At 39.2% G+C, this 21,224-nt stretch overlaps 1 protein-coding gene across 2 annotated transcripts in view; it reads left to right on the plus strand.

Moving 5' to 3' along the window:
- Window positions 1-21,224, plus strand: part of DCDC2 (doublecortin domain containing 2) — a 76,740-nt gene that overhangs the window by 8,807 nt on the left and 46,709 nt on the right. The window contains exons 3-7 of one of the 2 annotated variants that reach the window (XM_051612088.1): window positions 12,283-12,359; window positions 12,474-12,605; window positions 17,578-17,724; window positions 18,691-18,745; window positions 20,498-20,699. In XM_051612088.1, coding sequence (XP_051468048.1) covers window positions 12,283-12,359; window positions 12,474-12,605; window positions 17,578-17,724; window positions 18,691-18,745; window positions 20,498-20,699 — 613 coding nt within the window. The remainder of the gene's footprint in view (window positions 1-12,282; window positions 12,360-12,473; window positions 12,606-17,577; window positions 17,725-18,690; window positions 18,746-20,497; window positions 20,700-21,224) is intronic. The other variant, XM_051612089.1, reaches the window with a different exon arrangement.

Here is a 21,224-nt window from a genome sequence, read left to right on the forward strand (position 1 = left end):
ATTGTAACATTATGTTAAGTGTTCTGCATGGAAGGCTGGAGCAAGTTTCTTAGGAAAAGTCTGCTTTTTTAATTCCCTTTTGATGGCCTCTGCAACAAGCTAATCCCCCAAAACTGTACCGTCCATCTTAGTTTGGACTTTTTTTGGGAGAGAGTGGGGATAGAGAGTAAATTCAGATATCTGCCCTCTCCCTCTTTCAGCCAGGGACAGCAATAAAGGTGAAAGAGACACTTGTCCCAGAAACATGGGAGAACTCAGTGTCAGTCTCAGCAGATAGCCAGTCCCTAGACTATTTTAAATCCTCTGGCAGAGTCCTTATGCTGTAATAACATTTTACAGTTATGTTACTGGTAGGGAACATAGTAAAAGGATTTCATCCTGACCCAAGCTAAAGCTTTGATACAAACTATTCCTCATGCATGTTTCCATCCAATACTTCTTTGGGCAACTGAGCTTCTTGTTTTGTAAGAGAGATCCCTTTAGTACTGCAGGTGATTTGCAAGTACAAATACATTTTAAATTATGTGCTTGAGCAATCTAACAATTAATCTCTTGAGGAAGTATGGACCAACCAACATAGTTACCATTTGTTTATTATAAAAGTTATTGTTTGTAAAAGGTGCTGAATGTTCTTTTCCAATTATAAAGTGAAGTATGGACATTTGCATTTCTCTAGGCACTATCTCTGATCTAGGTGGTCTCTCCCTGTGCACTCGAAAGATTAATTTTACTTGTCATTGGGGCTGGGTAAGCTGCTGAAGAATTAAGTGAGCTTTTGCATTTGCAAATCTTGAAGGCAAAAAATGTGTTTTAAATTATCTTTGTTTCAGAAAAGTGTGTTCAGCTGAAACCTTCATTCTTTTTTGACTTCTTATGACTGACAGTTTTTTGAACACACGGAAGTAAATGGGTTTGCAATGTGTTATTGTAAAAGCAAAGATTTGCAGGCACTTAAGAAAAACAGGTATATTTTGATATTGAAAAATCCAGTCTCTAGCAACCAAAAGAAACAAGGAATTTTATAGTACCTGTATGAAGCAGTATCTATTATCAGAAGTTCACAATAGGCCTGCATTAAATTGCTTTAGTGATCATAGAGACAGATTTGCTCATGGTTGATAGCAGACAGGTTGTCTTAGGTAGTAAAAATATTGAGGCTTTTTGTCTGCACTTCAGTTATTCTTCTGGGCTTCTGAGACAAAGTGGTTGTGTAGCAAGTTCTGACACAAGTATTTTCTGTGCTCCTCAAGATTCACTGTCATTTGCTTGGATTTTTTTAACCGACTTTATTCTATAAAAACATTTATAAATTTATTTAAGAAAACTCTACTTATATGTCTTAATCTATGTAAGGCACATAAAGATTTAGTTCCATCCCATAGCAAGATTGGGAAGATGTAGACTCCTTCCCTTATGTTCACCACTGTTTTCTATGATGTTTAAGCAATGAAAACATCCCATTCCACAATTTTATAACATTTGGCTACTTGTACTGTGTTTATAACATTATTGCCCATTGACTTGGAACTGCTGTAGGGCAGCAAATATAAAAAAGATGTCTTAAGAGGTAGTTGGTTGTAAGCGTGTGGCTGGTTGAGGAAAAGTCCGCTTGCCCAATCTGTTTGAGTGGTGGGTTCATAAGCACCCACAATGTGTCTAAAAAGTGATGACTAATCACCAGCTGTGGCACTGGGTGTCCCAGTCCACAGAATGAATGAAGAGGTTCTTTATCTTTGAGCTATTTGTGGTTATTCATGGTGTCACTTTCTCTAGTAACTGCTGGTGCAGGGAGGGCAGTAGAATGATTGAACTCCTTGAAGAATGAGAGCTTGGACCTCTCAGAGGATTGATTTCAATGGGACTGCTCATGTGCTTACCTCTGGCCATGCCTCTGTGGCATTTGCTGCTAACCTAATCAGAGAGTTTTTGGGAAATGAGAGTATCCAGTATGGATAAAGGAAGGAAACTCCTTTTCAGTCATTTCAGCACAGTGCTTAGAAAAGACAAAAAAGATACATGTGCGAAACCACTGTATTGCACCAGAACATTATCTGTTCTGCTGGAACAGCTTGGTGCTCAAGTTAAGGAGAGTTATTTCCCCCCACATTTCTAATTCAAGAACTTTCCCTGAGAATGGAATAGGAGTAAAAGGGAGGGAACTCTGCTAGGAATTGAAGACAAAATGTCTTGAATGTTGAGTCCAGTTGTAGCACAGGAAGAGTTTTCTAGTCCCTGGTACCTTTGGACAATCATTTGTAATTGCTGGAGTTTCACCAGCAGCCTCTTGATACTTGCATGTCTAGTCCTTCTTCTTTTTTTCCCAGAACCTGTGTGTCCTGCAAGTTGTGCTGCATAATGCAGCCTGGCACAGGCTGATGCCAGGAGGGCTGTGCTGGCACTGGGATGGGACATGCGGTGGAAACCCCAGGAGCAGCAGCAGGAGTGTGTGGGCAGCACAGGGTTGTATTCCACAGGCACTGCGGTCAGTGGCCAGCACCCAAGGCTGCTTTAGGTTCAGGTGGCTGTGAGAACATGCCCTTGGGATTTTTGGATGGACAAGACATTATCGTGAGGGTAACAGAACACTGGAACGGGCTGCCCAGAGAAGTTGTGGAGTCTCCTTCTCTGGACACATTCCAAACCCATCTGGACATGTTCCTGTGTGGATCAACTGTAGGTGACCCTGCTCTGGCAGGCAGATTGGACTAGGTTATCTTCATAGGTCACTTCTAAACCTGAGCACTCTGTGATTCTGTGATTCTGATGCTAGACTGCTATCATTTATCATGACAGATGGCTGTATGTGGCTCTTTAACTGTTGAGTTCAGTGATGCATGTCAGGGGCCTTGGCGTGCAGGATCCACTATCAACTCTTTGACCACCACCCATCAGGTCTTGTTCTACCTTTCCAGCTTCCACATTTCTCCTATATTCATCCTGGGTATGCTTGTGCAATTCTGTTGGCTCACATGTAGTACTTGTGTCCTGGTCACATTTTTCCAGTGATTCATCACTTTTTTTTTTGCTGTTTTACATAAATGCATTTAATTATTCCATAACTCTATTTCAACTGCAGCTTCTTATTTTATCAGGTGGTTTAGATTTGGTCATATTTGAAGGAGTCTTTGTAGAATGGAATAATCAATATTTTTTACCAATGATTCTTCAGAGGATTAGCAAATATTCCTGAAGGCATTCATACATGTATGACCTGAATATTTGCACCTCCAAGCAACCGCAGAACATCTTTCATTACTGAAAACACTTGATAATTAAAAGGATTTGAATGAGGTGTTGAACATTTTGAAAATTTTATTTATTTCACTGATTGAGTACCTTTCAGTCCTCACATTGTTGATACGCTGGATGGCACAGACATGCTAGGACATAGAGTAGAGCTTGCTAGGGAACTTCACAGAGTGTGTCTCCTCCTGTGATGGAATATGATTGCAGAGTGAAACTGTGACAGGGAGAATGTGCCTTCTACTGGTGGTCTCCAGCTGCAGCACATCAGTTTAGTGCCATTCCTGCTGTGGGGTCTTGTGGATTGGACATAGTTAATTGGCAGAGCACAGCCTAGGTCAGCCAGCCACTGCATTCCTGGTGGGATTCTGAGCCAGGAAATGTTCCCCGGTTGTCCAGTGCTGACAGAAGAGGGGTGGGCACCATGACAGGGGCATCTGAGGTGGATAATACAATGTTTGAGACTTAGTAGATCTGAATATATGGTCAGAATTTTTAAAAAACCTTTGAAATGTTACTATAAATGCATCAATTTCTGTTTCCGTCTGTTCCTCCATATTTTATAATTCAATTGTTTAGGTAGCATTTATGAGACTTGTTTCTTCTGCATCCTTTAAGTGCATCTTAGTTGCTGGACAGCGGAGTCACCACTCATCTGTCAGCAGTGATATGATTGGATTAATTTTCAAATTTTAATTTTGGAAGTTTATAATGTCGTCTTGATTTCATAAAGTATTTTGATATATTTATGCTAGTTATACGAAATCCCTAACATATTTCACTTTTTTTCCAAGTAGATTCTAATGAAAAATCCCAATATTTATAATTATTGTTAATTTCAAACCTAGCGTCTATCTTATCTGACAAATAATGTATATGTTTGATAATAAAAAAAACTTGTCATTTTTCAGTGAGTGGACTCTAGATTCACTTTAACTTTTAATTGTCAATTATAAATAGTTCATTGATATTTCCTCTGTATCAAGATAGTTTTGTGAGGGTAAGAGAGTGCCTGAATAGATACTGGAAATTATCCCAGCGTGTGCAAGTTACAGCCCTTTCATGTCAAAACAACGTCTTCACAGGATATTTTTTCCTAATTGTGTCCTAAGAATTAGAAAGAAACAAACGTGATTTGTGCTACTGAAAATTACTGTACACAAAATATTTGTATGTCTGGAAACAAATTGTGTGCAAAGGTCTACTTCGTATTTCTGTGCCACTATGCAAAGCTAAATCCTCCTGCTACTCCATGTCTGACCAGTTTGATTTCTTCTGCTGCTAGTGTCACAGACTAAGTAAGGAATTTCTCATTTTCTGACACTGAATTAATTAGGAATTCTGCTGTAGGTGTAGTTTAGGGAATAAGAAGATAAAAATGCAGAGATTAAAAAAATGTGATATGCATCTTTAATCTCCTGAGCAACATCTTTAGTAGTTAAATTTTATGTCATTGTTTGGTATTTAGTATCCTGGTAACATAATTAGCACAACAAGATATACAAAACAGATATTCTTCCTCAGTGTTCATAATCTAATACCAGGAGGAATTAAAGAAGAACTGGCCAGACATCCAGTTAAAACGTAAGCTGTGTCCTTTTTTCTAATTGGGTCTATGAATTAATAAAATTTCTTACTGTATTGTTCTGTATGCCTAAGTTGTGTAAATCGGAGTATTTTAATTGCCAGCTTGCTTACAGATGGAGTTAGTGGATTTTGGAGCAACAGAAAGACTTGCAGAGTCTTTGGTTCATGCCACTGGAGAATGTAATGGTCTATGTTGAGTTTGATATGAAACTTGAAAGTCACTCACTTCCTTGGTTAACGTGTCTGCCTTGTTCTGTAGGATCACTTCTTTTTGGTCTGTGAGGAGGCTGGGAGGAAGGGAAGAGGTGCCAGGACTGAAGGTTTTTAATGAGGCATGTTAGTCTCATTAAAAACTTGTGGCTGCATGATAAATTGACTTACTAGAATCACTAACAACCTTTCATTAAAAAGAATGAAAAAAATAGTAATTGGGGGTTTGCTTTTTGTTCTTCAGCTGCCACTGTTCACAGGTTAAGGCTCTTCAGGTCAGAGACTTCCTTTTGGTTTAAATAAGTCTAAGGAATTTGGGGAAAATACACAAATAGTGGGCAGCAAAAAAGGTGACAATTGGCAGTACTGTGTCAGGGACAAGTGAGCATCAAGATCTACTTTGCTTGAATGAAATCTGTATTACTGATCCAAATATTGTGTGTGGTGTAAGCAGTGTAGGGTATGGTGTCATGCAACTTGGAGAAGAAATAGTAGCTATTCTTGGGATCCAGAAGCAACAGAGATGTGATCTATGTTGGAGGACTGCACAGTCTAAGTACCTGTGCACATAAGGCCATGCCATTGTCTGATGTGTCCCAGCTGAAGATCTGGCTCCTAACCTAATGCCCCAAAACTGTCATAGCTCCCAAGTGAAAGATATTTCTTCCCAGGGCTTAGCTGGATGAGGTGAAACTTAACCCCAGATGCACAGGGGCTATGAACTCCCATTCACTTACCATGGCTGAAAAGGAGGATGATGTACCCTCGAGGTGAACAGGGAGGCTTTAAACACTTCAGGAATTTTTAGGAGTGATGAAGTCTAGAAGGCTCCCTGAGTCAGTACATAACCATTTGTTCTGGCATTGTTCATTTCTGCCTCATCTATGTTTCGTGTGGGTTGAGAAGTATGTGTACTGCTGTGGTGTTGTGAGGTACTTATTGTGGAAATACACTCAGTTAATGGCAGTTTGGGTGTTGTTTTTGTGTCCACAACAATAGAAAGGCTGGTAGGCTCTTGCTGAAGGCTGTTTCGCACTATCCAGTGTATCATCTAGCAATGCCCAGTAGCCAGGGAAGCATAGATTATCCAGGTTAACAGCATTGTGGGATAACTTAAATGATTTTGTACTGACTGAACACCTCAGTGAGTTTGACTTTGCATCTTTCATCAAAGTGTATGAAAGTGCCCGTTTAAAAAAAGTCATGTTTCTATGAAATAGGTAAGGTAAGATGTTTCCTATGCTGTAATAGCTTTAGGAAACTTATTGTTCTGATTTGCTTTTGATTACTGAACCTTGAACATTCCTTTCTTTCACATCACCGGGTAGTGATAATGTGTATAAATGGGGTTTTTGTTCTTTTGACCCCACTTCTACCCTAGGGGAATGCAAATATTTGTTCTCAATCTTCCTGAGCACATTGATTAACAAAAAGGCCATTGTAACAAACTGGTAAAGCCATGGCTCATTGCATGAGATGATAAATTTGGAATGTGACATTGTGTTGAAATATTTAAAACTTAATAAAGGTTAGTTATAAAGTGATGTGAGTAACCAATGAGATGTTTGTAGCACCCAAGACTGTACTAATGCAGCAGCAGGAAAGGCTGGCTCTTAGACCTGAGTATATCAAACCAGCACAGAGCTTCAGCTTCAGGGAGGTTGCATTTTTTGACTGTTGTTTTGCTGCTGTCCAGAGTGGCTTTATAAATACGTGTAAACCTGTAAATCTGGCAGTTGCCCTCTTTCATAGGAGGCACTTCTGGTAGGAAAAGGAAATAAATCAGATAGTCACACCATTCTTAGCTATGGATAACTAGTCTGTGTTCTCATGGCAGCCTGTGGAAGTTCTGCCAGACCACTGTATTTAGTGTGTTTCTAATTATTTAGTATACACTGGAGGGAAAATACAAGCTAAGAATGGAATGTTTATATTTTAAACTATGCTCAAGTGCGTAAAGGCTGTCTTTTTAGGAACTAAATATGCAGCATGGTATATTCAGATGACAATTTAAATACTATATAATGAACTGTATACTTTTCTAATATACAAAGACCGATTCTCAGAAGTGTCATGTCTCTTACAATTCCAGAGTAGCCAATAGAAGATTAGGTAGTTTGCTGGGTCTGTCCCACTTTCCAGTCTATATTTGAGTTGAAAGTGTGAAAACTATCAAGTTGCAGTCATTAAATAAAAAACTTTATGTGTGGAGATCAGCAAATAGGTTCATACCAGCCAAAACAGATAAACATTATTTTGTTACAACTCCATTGCAGAGATTTTTTTTTTTTTTTTAACATTTACTGGTTAACACATTTCTGAAGAAAGAAGTGAATCTGTGTATTTCAAACCAATGTTTGGGTGGCTCAGAGCAGGAAGGAACATCTCTCCTCCAGGACATCTCTCCAGTGGGACACCAGCACAGCCCTGTGTCATCTGCCAACCTGTGGAGTTGTCCCCGCAGAGAGTTGGCAGCAGAGAGTTGTCCTGTAGAGACCTGGAAGTGAAGAGTTGTCCTGGACCCACTCAGTCTCCTTACATGAACAGCCATCCTCAATGATGCTTTCTTTCCCTGTGATGCCATGTCCATAACATTCTCTCCCCCATGTAACACTTCTGTGAGTTACAAGCACTGCATGAGCAAATACTCTTGATGTTTGCTTGGGTGCTAAGCCCATTTGTAATGTTCTAAAAAGGAGTAGCATGTTCTTAGTTGATCTTCTGCCTTTCATGTGGTCAGCTGAACATAAACAGAATATGTATTTTGTATGAAAAATATATTAAATTGATGTATACATGTGTGCATACACACATTATATACATGTATACACATGTGAATATGCACACTCTAATTCCAAATGGTTTTCTTATAGAAACTGTTTTTCATATCTGCACATATGATACCTGAGGTAATGGTTTGACTGCTGATACTTTGATTTTGTTTTTTTGCCAACAGTCAACAGTGGAAGATGTAAGTACCCAAAGTAGATTGTGCCATGTGTTGTGTGTGTTTGCCAAGAGTTTTCTCTGTGTTAGTAAAATTTTGTGAATATGTGGTGTATTTTTTAGAATGAGGGGAAAATGTATAGATGCTAGAAAGCAGCTGTGAGGGTGTGGATTTTTTACCATGTTTCACCTAGATGCTGAACTGCTGTTGGCTTTGTATTTTCAAAGGGATGTTAGGAGGCACTTGGATGCAGCCAACATTCAGCCACACAAATCCAACCACAGTGAATTACGAATGAAGATGAAAGCTGGGCTCTAAGAGACTCTCTCTACAAAGTATTCTGAAATCTGAGTGTTTACAGAGATCTCAAACACTGCAGATTGATCCCCACTTCACAGGGGGTAAAAAACATGAAAGATCCACACTGCTGTTGGTGTAAGGGGCACTGTGGGAAATAAAAAAATATTTGTAGAACAGAAAGGTAAAAATTATCATAGTTATGAGTGTCTGTGATCCCATGGTGTATTTCCAACTGTGGTTAGGCCTTGTTGCCTTGCAAATTCTCATTTGACTGATTGTCTCCAGCTTACTTGAAGTTCCCTCTGAGTTTCAACTGATATAATGCTTTCTCCTTCCTCCCCTAAAAGCTTTGTGGTACTGCTGTATGTTGTCATGTAATGCCTCAGATGAGTATCTCATAACAAATCATTAAATGTTGGAAACATCTGCGAGTAGGATATGGAAGCTGCCCTTGAATGGATCTTTTGAAACAAACTGAAAATGTACAAAATTTTAAGATAAAATCATAATGGGGCCAGACCATTGATTAATGTAAATCTGCTGATGTAAATCTCTAAGTGCTGATTTACATCAGCTGAGAACGTGGCTGATGAAATTAAAAGAAAATAAAGAGTTAAGGGGTCTAAGTGATGCTGGTCTCTTTGTATAAGCACAAGCTTTCACCCAATACCACATCATTGTTAATATGTAACTGCAGTGCCAGAGGGGTCAGGCTATTCCAGACACTGCAGCTTATTGTTGCCTCCTACAAACAAAATAAGAGCTGAACCATGTATTCTTTAATTAAATCCTGGATCAGGTCTTCCACTGGTGTGGTTTGGCATAACTCCATATACTTCCAAGGAACTAGATTGATTTGCAGTGACTGAGCACTTGGTCTTTTATTAATGTATACTTCTGTATATTGAAATGATATGACTTGCTTTTCATAACCATGAGTAGTTGGTCAGACAGAAGTTGTTCTAAACTCTAAAAGGTAGTCACTTAAAGAAAGAACAGGACAGTAAGTCTAGTTAGAAGAATGCTGTATAGAGTTGGGCTTTTTTTTTCCTTTTTTGTTATTATTATTTGTTTTAAATCACAATGCAGTGTAGATTTAGCCAAACTGTTTTTCAAAAAGGTGGCTTCAGAGCAGGCTAGGCTTGCTTGTACTGAGGTTTTTTGCTGTTGTACTTGGTGAGTTTGTACTACAGCCAGAACATACCTTCAGCATCTCTAAGAGTTCTTTCTTGTGCATTGTGGAATACTGTATCATACTATGTTGTACTTGCTTGCATGCTTACCAGCTTCAAAATTAAAGTTGTTGTACATAGCTCATTTGTAGCACCCCTGTACATTTCCCTGTGTTTGCTTTAAATTTTTTTCATGTAAGCTATGTATTTATTTTCTCCTTTCCTCTCATTTGCAGCATCAGATTGTATCTGTGTTGTGGATGAATATAAATAGTTTATATTTCTTTTGGACCATGAAGCAGATCAGGTATAAAACATGCCTTCAGGAGACAATGAGTCCCAAAGACTTTAGTTATCCCTCCTCTTTCAGACAAACAGTGATAGCCTAAACATCTGCTTAAGTTCATATGGACCTCAAGAAAAGATGCAGTACACTTGTGCCCACTGTTCATGTTGAGTGTGACAAGACTCTTCAGAGTTCTGTGCCAACAAGGTCCAGCATCTCTTTATTTAGTGTGGGCTACTCTATTTCAAGCTCCCAGAAACTGAGGTCTTGTTCATGCACTGTGGGTGTTTTGATAGTGTCTTAGTCATCTTAGTGTTTCCATGCATTGATTGTTGTGGTGTTACATCATCAAATATAATATTGCACTAACATATTATTTTCATCTTTTAATATAGGAGGCACAATTGATTTAAACACGCTTGAAGTTCTGGTTTAGGCCTTGTTTAGGTAGATAAGACAAATATTAAGTCTCTGCCCAAGCTGGTCCCCTGCAGTTTGCTTAAGAACAGGGCTGGCTTGTTACTCCACAGACAGCTGCTAGAAATACTAATGGCTGCTCGAGAAGGTAACCAAAAAAGACAAACGTGCAAACTGATACCACAGTATCTGCTATTGGCAGAAATACAATCCCTTGAATAAGAAATGAGCTCTTAACATCTGCCAGGTTGCTTGTTTTCTCAAGGGCCAAGTGGTTGGGCTGCAAGCAATAACATTATGGCCTTCTGAGGAGCCTACATCTAAATTAATGGTTTCATCAGCTTGCAGGAACAAATAAATAATTAGGCACACCTGGGACTACCCTAAAGGGTTCCTTTATGTTTACTGAGTGCTTTCTAACTAGTTCTAGTAAAGTGTGGATCATTGAAACCTAAGAGATACAGACTGGATTAGAGAACTTAGTTTGATGGACTTCTTGGGCTATGTGGGGGCTTGAGTATTGGTATCAGCAGCATAATAGAGCATCAGGAATGGATGAAGAATCAACTTTTAGAAAAAGTGACATAAGGCCTTACTAGTTATATGTTGAATACAGGGGATTAGCCTGGCTTCCTGGCAGCTACACAGAAAGGTGTAAGGGCAGCTGAAGTTAAGTCATTCCCGTTTTGGATGGAATCTGTGTTTGGAGCCTAAATATTAGGACCTGATATTATGGAAGTGAATCAGTACTGTCTCAGCCTTCAGTAGCATACTCTTTAGAAAGTTACAATATTTCTTCTGTATTCTGAAGCTCTCTTGCAGATTTCTTAATCAGCATTTTAATTTTAATATCAGATTTTTCTGACATAAATTAGTAGTTATGCTCTGAAAAATGTGCTTTTAATATTCCTACCAGAATGGCAGAGCTCCTAAATTATTTGGCAGCTTCCAAAAATCTCTGTGCCTTCCCTGGTGAACTGTATAATAGTAACCTATTACTTTCCAAGCCTGTAGTAGTATGTGTGAGTCTTCCACCAGATTTAGAGCACACTAGAATTAACAGCAACTCTGTGGACTGCAATAACTTAGGCATTAAGGTATAGCTTATGTACAGTCTAGTACAAAATTCCTCATTGTATGAGGCCAAGACTAAGATGTATCTACAAAATAGATCGTAAGGAGTAAACACACTGCCTAATAAGTAGCTTGCATAAAGAGGGGGTCCCAAGGAGCCTGTTTCCTAGTCTGGTCCGCAAGCACTGCTTGCATAGTGTAGTAGCAACATCTTTCTTGCCGTCTCTCCTCTTACAGAAGTCTCTGGCCAAAATATCCCTTTGCACTGAGCTTCAAATCATCATGCCCTTGCCACTGCTTATTTTTTCCATTTATTCACTGTGCTATGCAAAGGCTAATTCTGCCTTCCTCCATCCACGGCCAGCTTAAGCTTTCATGTCCCCTAGATCTCAAAGAAAATGGAAGATTAGGAGGGCTTCACTGTTTACAGGGGTCTTTCAGAAAGGCAAGAAGGTAAAGTCAGTTGAATTCAGAATAGATACATTTGTTTTTTAGAAGACATTGAGAACAGACTTAGTTCAGCAGATTTATCTGTTCCCCTGAGAGATAAAAATTTGCAGTCCACCTCACTTGTGAGTTATTGCCCTAAAATGAGGTTAGTATACAGCAACCTTTATAAATCACTGATGGATTAAATGTAAAGACCTTACTAGAGAATAGCAGAGAGACCTAAAGGTGGCATTTATTGTCAAAGAGAGAAGATGATTGAATTGCCTGGGCCATTTGGGAGCACTGTGTCGGGTCTTAGGAACAGCAGCTGAGAAGTTACTAAAGATGTCCATGCACTTCTGACCTCTCAGTGGAAACCATAAGTTGTGCCAGGCTGTAGTGCGATATGCTATGCTGTGGTTGTTATTCAGCATGTCTATGAATTTGCAGCAGCAATCATGTATGCCCTATAGAAGGTGACACTGGCATGGAAAAAAAAGAAGTATGTTTTAAAAACAAGAACTTTCTACAGACATGAGGCCCCCTTTGCTGGTGGTGTTCAGGGCAAACTCCCCGTGTGAAGACTGAGTAATTTCTAATTCTTTTTTTCCTTGCAGGTCAAGCCAGTTACTCACAGTAGAATCACTGTGTCAGCACGGTTTCGAAAACCACTCCAAGAGCCCTACACTATTTTGTAAGTAGAATTTTCAGTTAGTGAACTGCTGTTGCAGGTGGTGGTCGTGTCTTAACTTCAGGTCAGTTTTGTTTAAAATGCTGCTCCGAATTATTTTGCTTTGCTTTCTTTCAGCCTGATTGGCAATGGAGACCTTATTAGCCCTGTGGTACGCCTCCTCATTCCCAGGAAAACACTGAATCACTGGGATCATATTCTTGAAATGGTTACAGGAAAAGTTACCCTCAGAAGTGGAGCTGTTCACAGGTATTAGGAAGCTGCATATTTGCAAGATGTATGTGATAGGCATAGATATGTTTTTATAACACAGTAGGTAGATATAATGGATAATTCCTGCTTCATGGGAAAACCCACTTGGACAAAACTAAAATACATCAAAAAGCCACAGAATGGAAATATGGTGACTCCAAGTGACCTTCAGATTAATTTCAACTGCTATTTTTAAAAAACCCTCAATTTGTTTCAACTGTTGTTTCTTGATTAAGCATTTAGTTAGCAGCTGTGTAATAGTACAAGAATAATGCAATACATGTAGTATTAATAATTAAGTTACATGCCAGAGTAAAATAAATGAGCACAGTGAAGTTGGTGAAATGTTGGGAATGTGCAATAATAGATGCAATCCATGATACCTTTTAATTTTGATAGCTCTTTAAATTTACTGAGGCAATTTCAATGAAAATATGGAATCTTGGTTTTTGAAGATGTGTGCTATGACTAGGTGGTGCTTTTATACTCTGCCAGCTCAGCCTCCTAATAAGAACTAAGGCCGAAGTAGCAGTTGGGGTGGGAGGGGTTGCCAGTTCCAGTATATCAGCAGTTACATGTTGTGGTATCCCAGAAATAGGAAGTGACCTCACGGATAGGAAAGTTTCAGTCCCTTAAGGCTTTTACAATAGAAAGTAAGTTCTCTAAAACAGGATTTGGTAGTTATGTCAAATTTCAGAGCAAAATGATACATGCAGCTTTCATGAGAAACACGGCAGTGTATGTGGGCTGCCAAGATATGTACTGTCAAATTACTGACATTCCAGTGTTGCCCCATGCAGAGCCCATTACAGAAAACCTTTTCCTCAGGGGGGCAAGGACCTTCTGTGAAAAACTATTCTTCATAGATTATGCAATGCCTGAAGCAGTGCTTGTAAAATCTTTCTCAATCAGTGAAGATAAGATAGTGTTTCAGTTCTGAATGTTTCTCAGAGCTGATGCAAACTATGAAAGGTAAGGCAATGCTATCTATTGACTATTAGCTCTCATTGAATTTTTCCTTTCAGCCTTGCATTTCTTTGTGTCTATTATCTGGCTACTTAGCACTTCTACTTGCAATCAGGTAAATATACACGTGTTGCAGCTTGCTGGGTCTGATTCTCAGCTAGTGTAACTTGGAGTTGAGCAAAGTAACAGCTGTTTGCTGCATATCAATTATTTTTGCTTTCAAGTTCTTAAGCAGTTTAAAAACCTTCACATTTTATTCTCGTTACTTGGTGTCACTTCTTGGTGAAACTGAATGATGTACATGAAAACATTCATCATTCTCCATATAGCTAGGATTGCTTTGGAGAAGTTCTCTCCAGTGCTCAGTTTTAATCCTTTAAAAATGAGATAATTTTGAATTATTTAATGTTTTCCTTTTTTTGGTTTTCTATTAACCCAGTTTTAATTTTCTTTTCCTTAAAATGCTAAGAATACATATGAAATACTTAAGTAAAGTGATCGTTGCTCTTTAATAAGTTACACATTAATTGCTGGGGTTTACTGAAACTATGTTAGCATTAGGGGAGCTCCTGTAAGACCACTGATGCTGGAAAGATACAATTCCTCATTAAAGAAGGGTAAGTGGAACTAATGAGAACCTGCATTGTGTATATAGCATTTCTTCTTTTGCATGTCATTAAAAGACATACAAAGCTGCCCAAGTCTTGCCCAATTTGAAGTGTTGTTTTGAAAAAAAACAATTCTTGATCATCCCTATCAGAATAGGGCTGTAAGTAAGAAATATGAGAGCGAAGACAAAGTAGCTTTTCTGCTTGCCAGATAGGGCAAGGGGGGTGGGGTACTTCATCCTGATAGGATCCTGGTTGTGCATGAGCAACTGTGGCAATATTGGTCCTCCAAGTTGTGTCTTCACTGTCTCCTTTGTCAGCCTTTATGCTTGTTTTGTTTTGGCTGTCAATTTTTTACGTGGATTTGGGAGGGAAAATGGAAGTCCAATGGCATTCCACAGGATAAGCCCTAGGTTATCCTCCAGAGACCAGAAAAAGTGACCACAAGGGCATCTTTGTTGCATAATAATTAGCCAGAGAGAACCCAGGTGATCTTTGCATGATCGTGGCCAGCTGGGTGGATAGAAGGCTGCAGAAGTAAGTGTCACAAAACTTGTGTGATGCTTGGTAAGAGGACATGGAGAAGCAAGCACAGTGAAGGGACATGAAGATGAAGAGCTTGAAGATACCTGTCACGTGGGAGAGCTGGGGCTTTGCACCTCGGGTAGGAGAAGGTTCAGAGGGGTCTTGTTAATGTGTATAAATACCTGGTAGGAAGGCATAAAGAAGTTTGAGTCAGGCTTTTATCAGAGGTTCTCAGTGAGAGAACAAGAGGAAATGGGCACAAAATGAAATACAGGAAAATCCACTTGAACAGATGGAAAAAAACAATTACTGTAAGGGTCTGTCGCAGGTCGAAGCCGCCTTATCTTAGGACACAATCACCCTGTTTGTTTATCAGGATTTTCTGACACCAAGTATATCTTCAGGATAGCCTTTTAATCATTTCAGTGGGTCCATCCCTGGCTGGGAACCTGCTTGCTTCCATATATAGCTGACTGATAAACTCCTCCGGCAGCACACACGCACACAGGCAAGTTGTAACTTTTACTAAAATATCCAAAGGAGCAGCGGAGAGTGGGAAGAGATGTCATAAATACACCAGGGAAAATGTGTGTATGAAAGCAATAATAGAAAGGGTGGCCACAAGCCCGAGGCTTTGCCTTGCGGGTCTACGAAAGTGAGTGCGAGTGAGGGGCCAATGACACACCCGGGGGGAGAACGCCTTAGAGATGAAAGGTTTGGATGGCGATGTTGTGCTCGTGTCCTCCTGGAGCCAGGGGGGGAGGCGAGTTGTGGCAGATCCAGCGTAGGTGGCACCAGTGGCAGGGACAGCAGGGGCGCCGAGGCTGCAGCAGCTGCTGCCTTCGTCCTCTGGTGCCTCTGGCAGCCGAGCTGCCGTGTGCCTGGGCACGCAAGGGACGGCTCTTTTTGGAGTCTGGGCACGGCACGGGTGGCAGGGCCACTCACCCCTATTGCCCTGAAGAGCTTTCTTCCTTTTCTTCTTCTGTCCTGATGGTCTCAGGAGTGCTGGAGAGGCGAGGAGTCCGGCAAGCTGTTTTCCTCACTGCACCTGGGTCTGGTGGCAAAGTCACTGCCTGTGGTGGTGTCAGCGAGGGCAGCTTTCAGCTCCGCTCCTTTTATTTGGTTTTCCTTCTCCTCTCTCTCTTGTCTTCTTTTCTCCTCTCTCGTTTGTACCAGCAGCAGCGGGCAGTGGGCATGGGCACGGTAACGACCCCCAATGATCATCTTTATCAGTCCCACATTCATTGCTTGGCAGTCTTAGGCTGCTGCTCCCAGGCCTGTGTGGCTCGGGATGAGGTCCTAGCCACGGCCCCTACCCCGCAGTATTGCCCCCGTTTATCCTTTATTTTATTTTTTCTGTTACATCTCTCTATTGCAGTCAATTTCAGTGAGAGACATAATTTTTTTTTGGAGGCTAGTTCTCCACAGGGTCATCAAACCTGGAAGAAATTGTGGAGTCTCCATCCTTGCAGGTATTCAAACACACTTGGACACAGCCCTGAGCAACCTGCTCTAGTTGCTCTTGCTCTGCAAAGGGTAGTTGGACCATGCAAACTCCAGAGATCATGTCCAACCTCAGCTATTCAGTGATTCCTGGTTCTACAAGCTGCATCCTTTCCACCCCCCCCCCAACCCCGGATTTATTGAAGGTTGTGTGACCATGTGCGTGAACTTAAGAAGAGGCTTTTTCTCTATTAAAGTGAATTTTTTTGTGCTTTGTAAGTCAGGGGTGTTCTGAAGGCAGGCTTTTGATATTCTTCCTAAAAGGTTCATTGTTTAGGTGTGTATATAATTTTCTATCTCCTTGCATGGTGTTGGTATTTATGATAACACATATAGTAGCTTCTGTAGAAGGCTTCTAGAAGGCAATATAGGATGGACATTCAACATTCCTGCATTTAAGAGCTAAATGCAAACTGTTAGTGTTGACTTTTTAATTAAATATAAATATTGGTGAGTTTTGGAATGTGTTTCATAGGAAAGATCTTATTTATTTTTTAGTTTTTCCTCCTTCCTTATTGTTTTGACCATTTTTAAACATAAAATCGCGAACTTGACAATGAAGCAATTGAGATAGCATGGACATAAGGTGTTTGTTGACTGTCCCTGCTCCCCCATCTTCCCCCCCACAGTCCCTAATGCATTTCTTCCTTCTCAGCAAAGTGTACAAACAGAAATTATTGTGGTAAAAATCGGTGTGGTGTAATACACATATTCATTATTGGTATTGTAGGTGCCTAAGATGCATAGCTTCTTGTTAAAACGTATTTCCTGCAGCTTCCAGCCTTGCTCCACCAGATGCAGCCATGTCACAACTTTCTGATCTCCCAATAAAACAATATCAGTGCACTATTATAAACTTGGGCTGTGTTAGGTGGACAGGTTCTGGGTTTACAGTCATGGGGCCATTCATGCCCTGTTCTCATGTTACTGCATAGTGCCCAAAGCACAGATGGGAGATGGAACTTGGTATGAGAGGGGTCAGGAACTCATGGAATATATCCCTGCCAAGGTATCAGGGATAAGGCATTAAGGACCATCTAAGTACAAAGTAATTTAATTAATTTTAGAAATTATGAGATTATTTAATCTGTCATAGTGCTTCACATTTTTTTATGGAAAAAATATTAATTTGTTTCTTATCAACTTAATTTGTTTTATATAAACTGTAATTTAGGTAATTATTTTGCTCTGTGTTTCCCTGTCTTTTGGTGTTTGTTTTTTTTTGTGTGTAGTGACTGATCATTGTATGGCAGCCACTGTACTTTAGTTGGTTTCGTACCTGGAAATTCAATGTGATTTATGAATTTAAATTAACATGGCTTTCAATGCTCTTTATACACCTGAGTGTTAAGGTTTCTGTTTTTCAGACTTTACACTTTGGATGGAAAACTTGTTCAGGATGGGTCAGACTTGGAGAACGGACAAATTTATGTTGCAGTGGGTAGAGAAAAGTTTAAGAAACTACCATATGGTGATCTGCTGTGTGGCAAATCTACAATGAAATGGCCACAAGGGTAAGTTCTATAGGTGTGTGATATGCTTCTCAGATGTTTACAAAGTATAATTGGTACAGTACAAAATAATCATTCCAGGAATGAGGGATGGATGGGTTAATATGGATACAAAACTTTATTGAAAACTTCTGAGACTGTTGAGATAACAAAAAAGAAAATAAAATTTAGAAGACTTTTTTACCTCATAAATATGCCATTGGTTATACATCACTAAATTCATGTTAGAGAAAGGATTATTTTGACTTGGCTTAATTTGGTTTTTTTCCATTCCAGCTACACCAGTCTAGATCTTCTCTTGCTTGGTATTCTTTTTTGGAATATGTACTCCCTTAAGAATGCTATATGTTTGCATGTATTTATTACATAAGAGACTCCTAATCCAGGTGTCTCTAAGGAGAAATTTTGGCTTTTGCTATCTATGGAAAACATGAAAATTCGGAGCATCTCATTGAAATAAATGGAAAGAAATTACAATTTGCCCCACAAATATAAATTAATATAAACTGGAATGTAACTTTTTTTTTTAATGAGCAACTATAGACAATGTGAATAACTTGAAAGTATTTTGGGAAGCAGCATTTAAAACTATCGAGTTTAGGGACAGTGAAAAGCTGTGTTAATCAACTGATGTAAAGGTGATTTTGGTGAAATTGATGGAACTCTTAATTGTAATAGTTGTAAGGATCTTTCACATAGTAATTCACTTCATACAGCTTTGCAAATTTTGGATATATAAAGTAGGGGGACATTATGGGGAAATGTAATGTATTTAGTTGAATAAGTTGATGATTATACATTTAAATATAGTCTTGGGAGCAGAAATGTGTAATTCTTTGTGAAAATGTACAATGAATAAAACAGCTCTGTTGCTGTAGTTGACTTGGTGTTATCTGACTTGATTATAAATGCATAGTGTCTATGATAGTAAGAGTGTACACAATTCTAAGATGTGTCTTATTTCTGCAGTTCTAAAGCCTCTGTATTGCCTCCAATTGTGGGATCTCGAAAGTTTAAAGGCAGTGTAAGTATCAAGTGCCATAATAAAGCTTGTTCTAATTTTGCTTAATTCTGGCAGATGGAAAGTCCCTGTCCTTTGGGTTTTAGTTAAATCTGAAGAGAAAATAATCCACAGCCACCTGGTGGTATGCTTATTGAAGCTAAATGAATCCATAGCTATTTGCAGCGTCAGTTCCACAAAAGGGACTGAGAAAATATTGCGAAAGTGGCTTCTTTATTTTTTGTAAAGTTTTCCATAGTAAAGCTCAACTGCTGCCTTCAAGTCTTTCTCATGAACCTAGTCAGCTATCTTTTTTTATTTGTTAAATTTTTTGTTCAAATTATACACCTTAAAGGAAAACACAGAACCTTTAGCAAAAGTTCTTTACAGAAAATGGTGAATTAGAAGAGGCTGAAATGTTGCCATGCCCTCATCTCTTACTATAGAGACAGGCTAAGTGGTAGATTTGATGGTATTGGTAGACAAATGGTAGATGAGATGGTAAAAGCTAGATATTATTTAAATAAGATATTTAAACAAAACAGATTTATGTTTATGTGAAAACCAGAAGAATCACATAAAAGTATAATAATTCATACTGGATTTTATAAAGCAAGATGTGGGCTTTTGTTCAGGACTTATTTTTTTTAAATATTTTAATTTTATATATATTACCTTTTACCTTTAGCGATGAGGTGTAAAGAATTGCCCATGACCATTGCAGAATGAAAGGCCTTTCTGGTGGGCAAGTTCTAAAATAGCCTGAACTGTGGAACAATGAAGTAGACTATATCTACTTTATATCTTTTGTGATTTAGCTATGTCTGTGATAAGGTGAGCTGTTCCAGATAATGATAAGGTTTTCTGCCCTATCTACTTGAGTGTTTTGTTGTTATATGGAGAGTTTTGGCAGAAGTGGATTAGGAAGAAACTACACGTACTGTTAGGCTGGTAAAAGTAGGACTCTGGCAGACTCTAACAAGAGGCAGTGTTGAGGGTGTTCAGTTGGTAAAGTCTTTATGCAGCCTGTAATAATATAAACAACATCCCAAGGGCCTCTATGTACACTTCAGGATTTTACAGTGTTGACTGTGAACAGATTTAGACTGAAGAATAATGTGTATAAATGATAAAATCTCTGGCTAGTACACTCAGGATCATACATACATCAAAATTATATAAAGAAGGACCAGGTTTCTGGTTCTGTTCTTAACTACACCACAGAGCAGGCAGAGGAACTGGCTGATGTCATTTGAGGTGACTCAGAGGTGATGTGTTGGCAGACTCCTTCCTTAGTGTCCACTTGACAAATCAGTGTCAACAAGACTGTTGTCCTTTTCCAGCTGCTTCTAACACTTAGATTCATGCCCATGTCTCATTTACACAGGTTATTAATTATACACGAGTTACATATGTTATATCTTGTGACTTTCCACACATATGCATAGATGAGATATAACTGTGTATCATATGCATGCATGTATAGATTCGTTTAGCCGCTCTTTTCATCAAATGAAGCATTGCTTTTGGATATATGTGTTTTATTTTCCTCTGGGAGTTGTGAGGTGCATTTATCAGTTTAATCATATAGGAAGTAAAAGAGATAGTTACAGTGTTCTGGATAGATTAAGATACCACTTAACTGTACTGATTGTAAGTTAATATGCTTCTCTAACACCTGATAGCAATCTTTAGTATTGAAAGGATGAAATAATACTGAAATAAAAATAAACTTTGTCATTTTCATCAGTGATGATTACGTACACTTCTTTTCAGGGAAGTGATCGACAGTCTAAATCTACTGTTGGATCCAGTAATCCAGGTGAAAACAGTTTCTCACCTCAGCCTCCTAAAGGGAAGGACAAAAAAAGGCAGAATCCAGAGAATTCTGTGTCCAGACGACACTTCTCTAGCAACTCTACAAAAGCAAAACAGCCAGTAAGAGTAACAACTTCCACAGGAGTCCTTCAAGATAATGGTCAGTACTGAGATACACGCTGTTGTAGAATTGTGGGGTTTGATCTTGACTTAAAACAGTGAAACAGTGGAATAATACACTTGCATACTTCTTGAATTGCCTGTTTGCTCCGGCTAACTGAATTTTTGAAAGTTCTGTCTTCTTAGGAAATGTACCTATGCATAACTGCTACATTCATGGTTTCATTTACGTACGCTAGGAGACTGTATATGAAATTTAGTATACTTTGGAAGGTAAACTATCTTTACATTTTTGCTAAAAGCATAATAGAAAGCATACTTTGACCATTTTCCCACTGTTCTATCCTACAAAAACAGTGAAAAAAAGGAGCTGGTCTGCTCAAAGGACACCTTGTTCTCCCTGAGGACCACTGGTTAGCTGCCTGGTTCTGCAGAAGAAGATTACCAGACCCTGAGGGAATAACACAAACACAGACTTCAGTTAGCTGATAGCTGCTGGGACTAATCATACAGCAGAAACACTGGAAGGACTTTCAGAATTCCTCGCACACTGTGCTGTGGCAGC

Source organism: Apus apus, chromosome 2 (genome assembly GCF_020740795.1).
Source record: "Apus apus isolate bApuApu2 chromosome 2, bApuApu2.pri.cur, whole genome shotgun sequence".
Lineage (NCBI taxonomy): Eukaryota > Metazoa > Chordata > Aves > Apodiformes > Apodidae > Apus > Apus apus.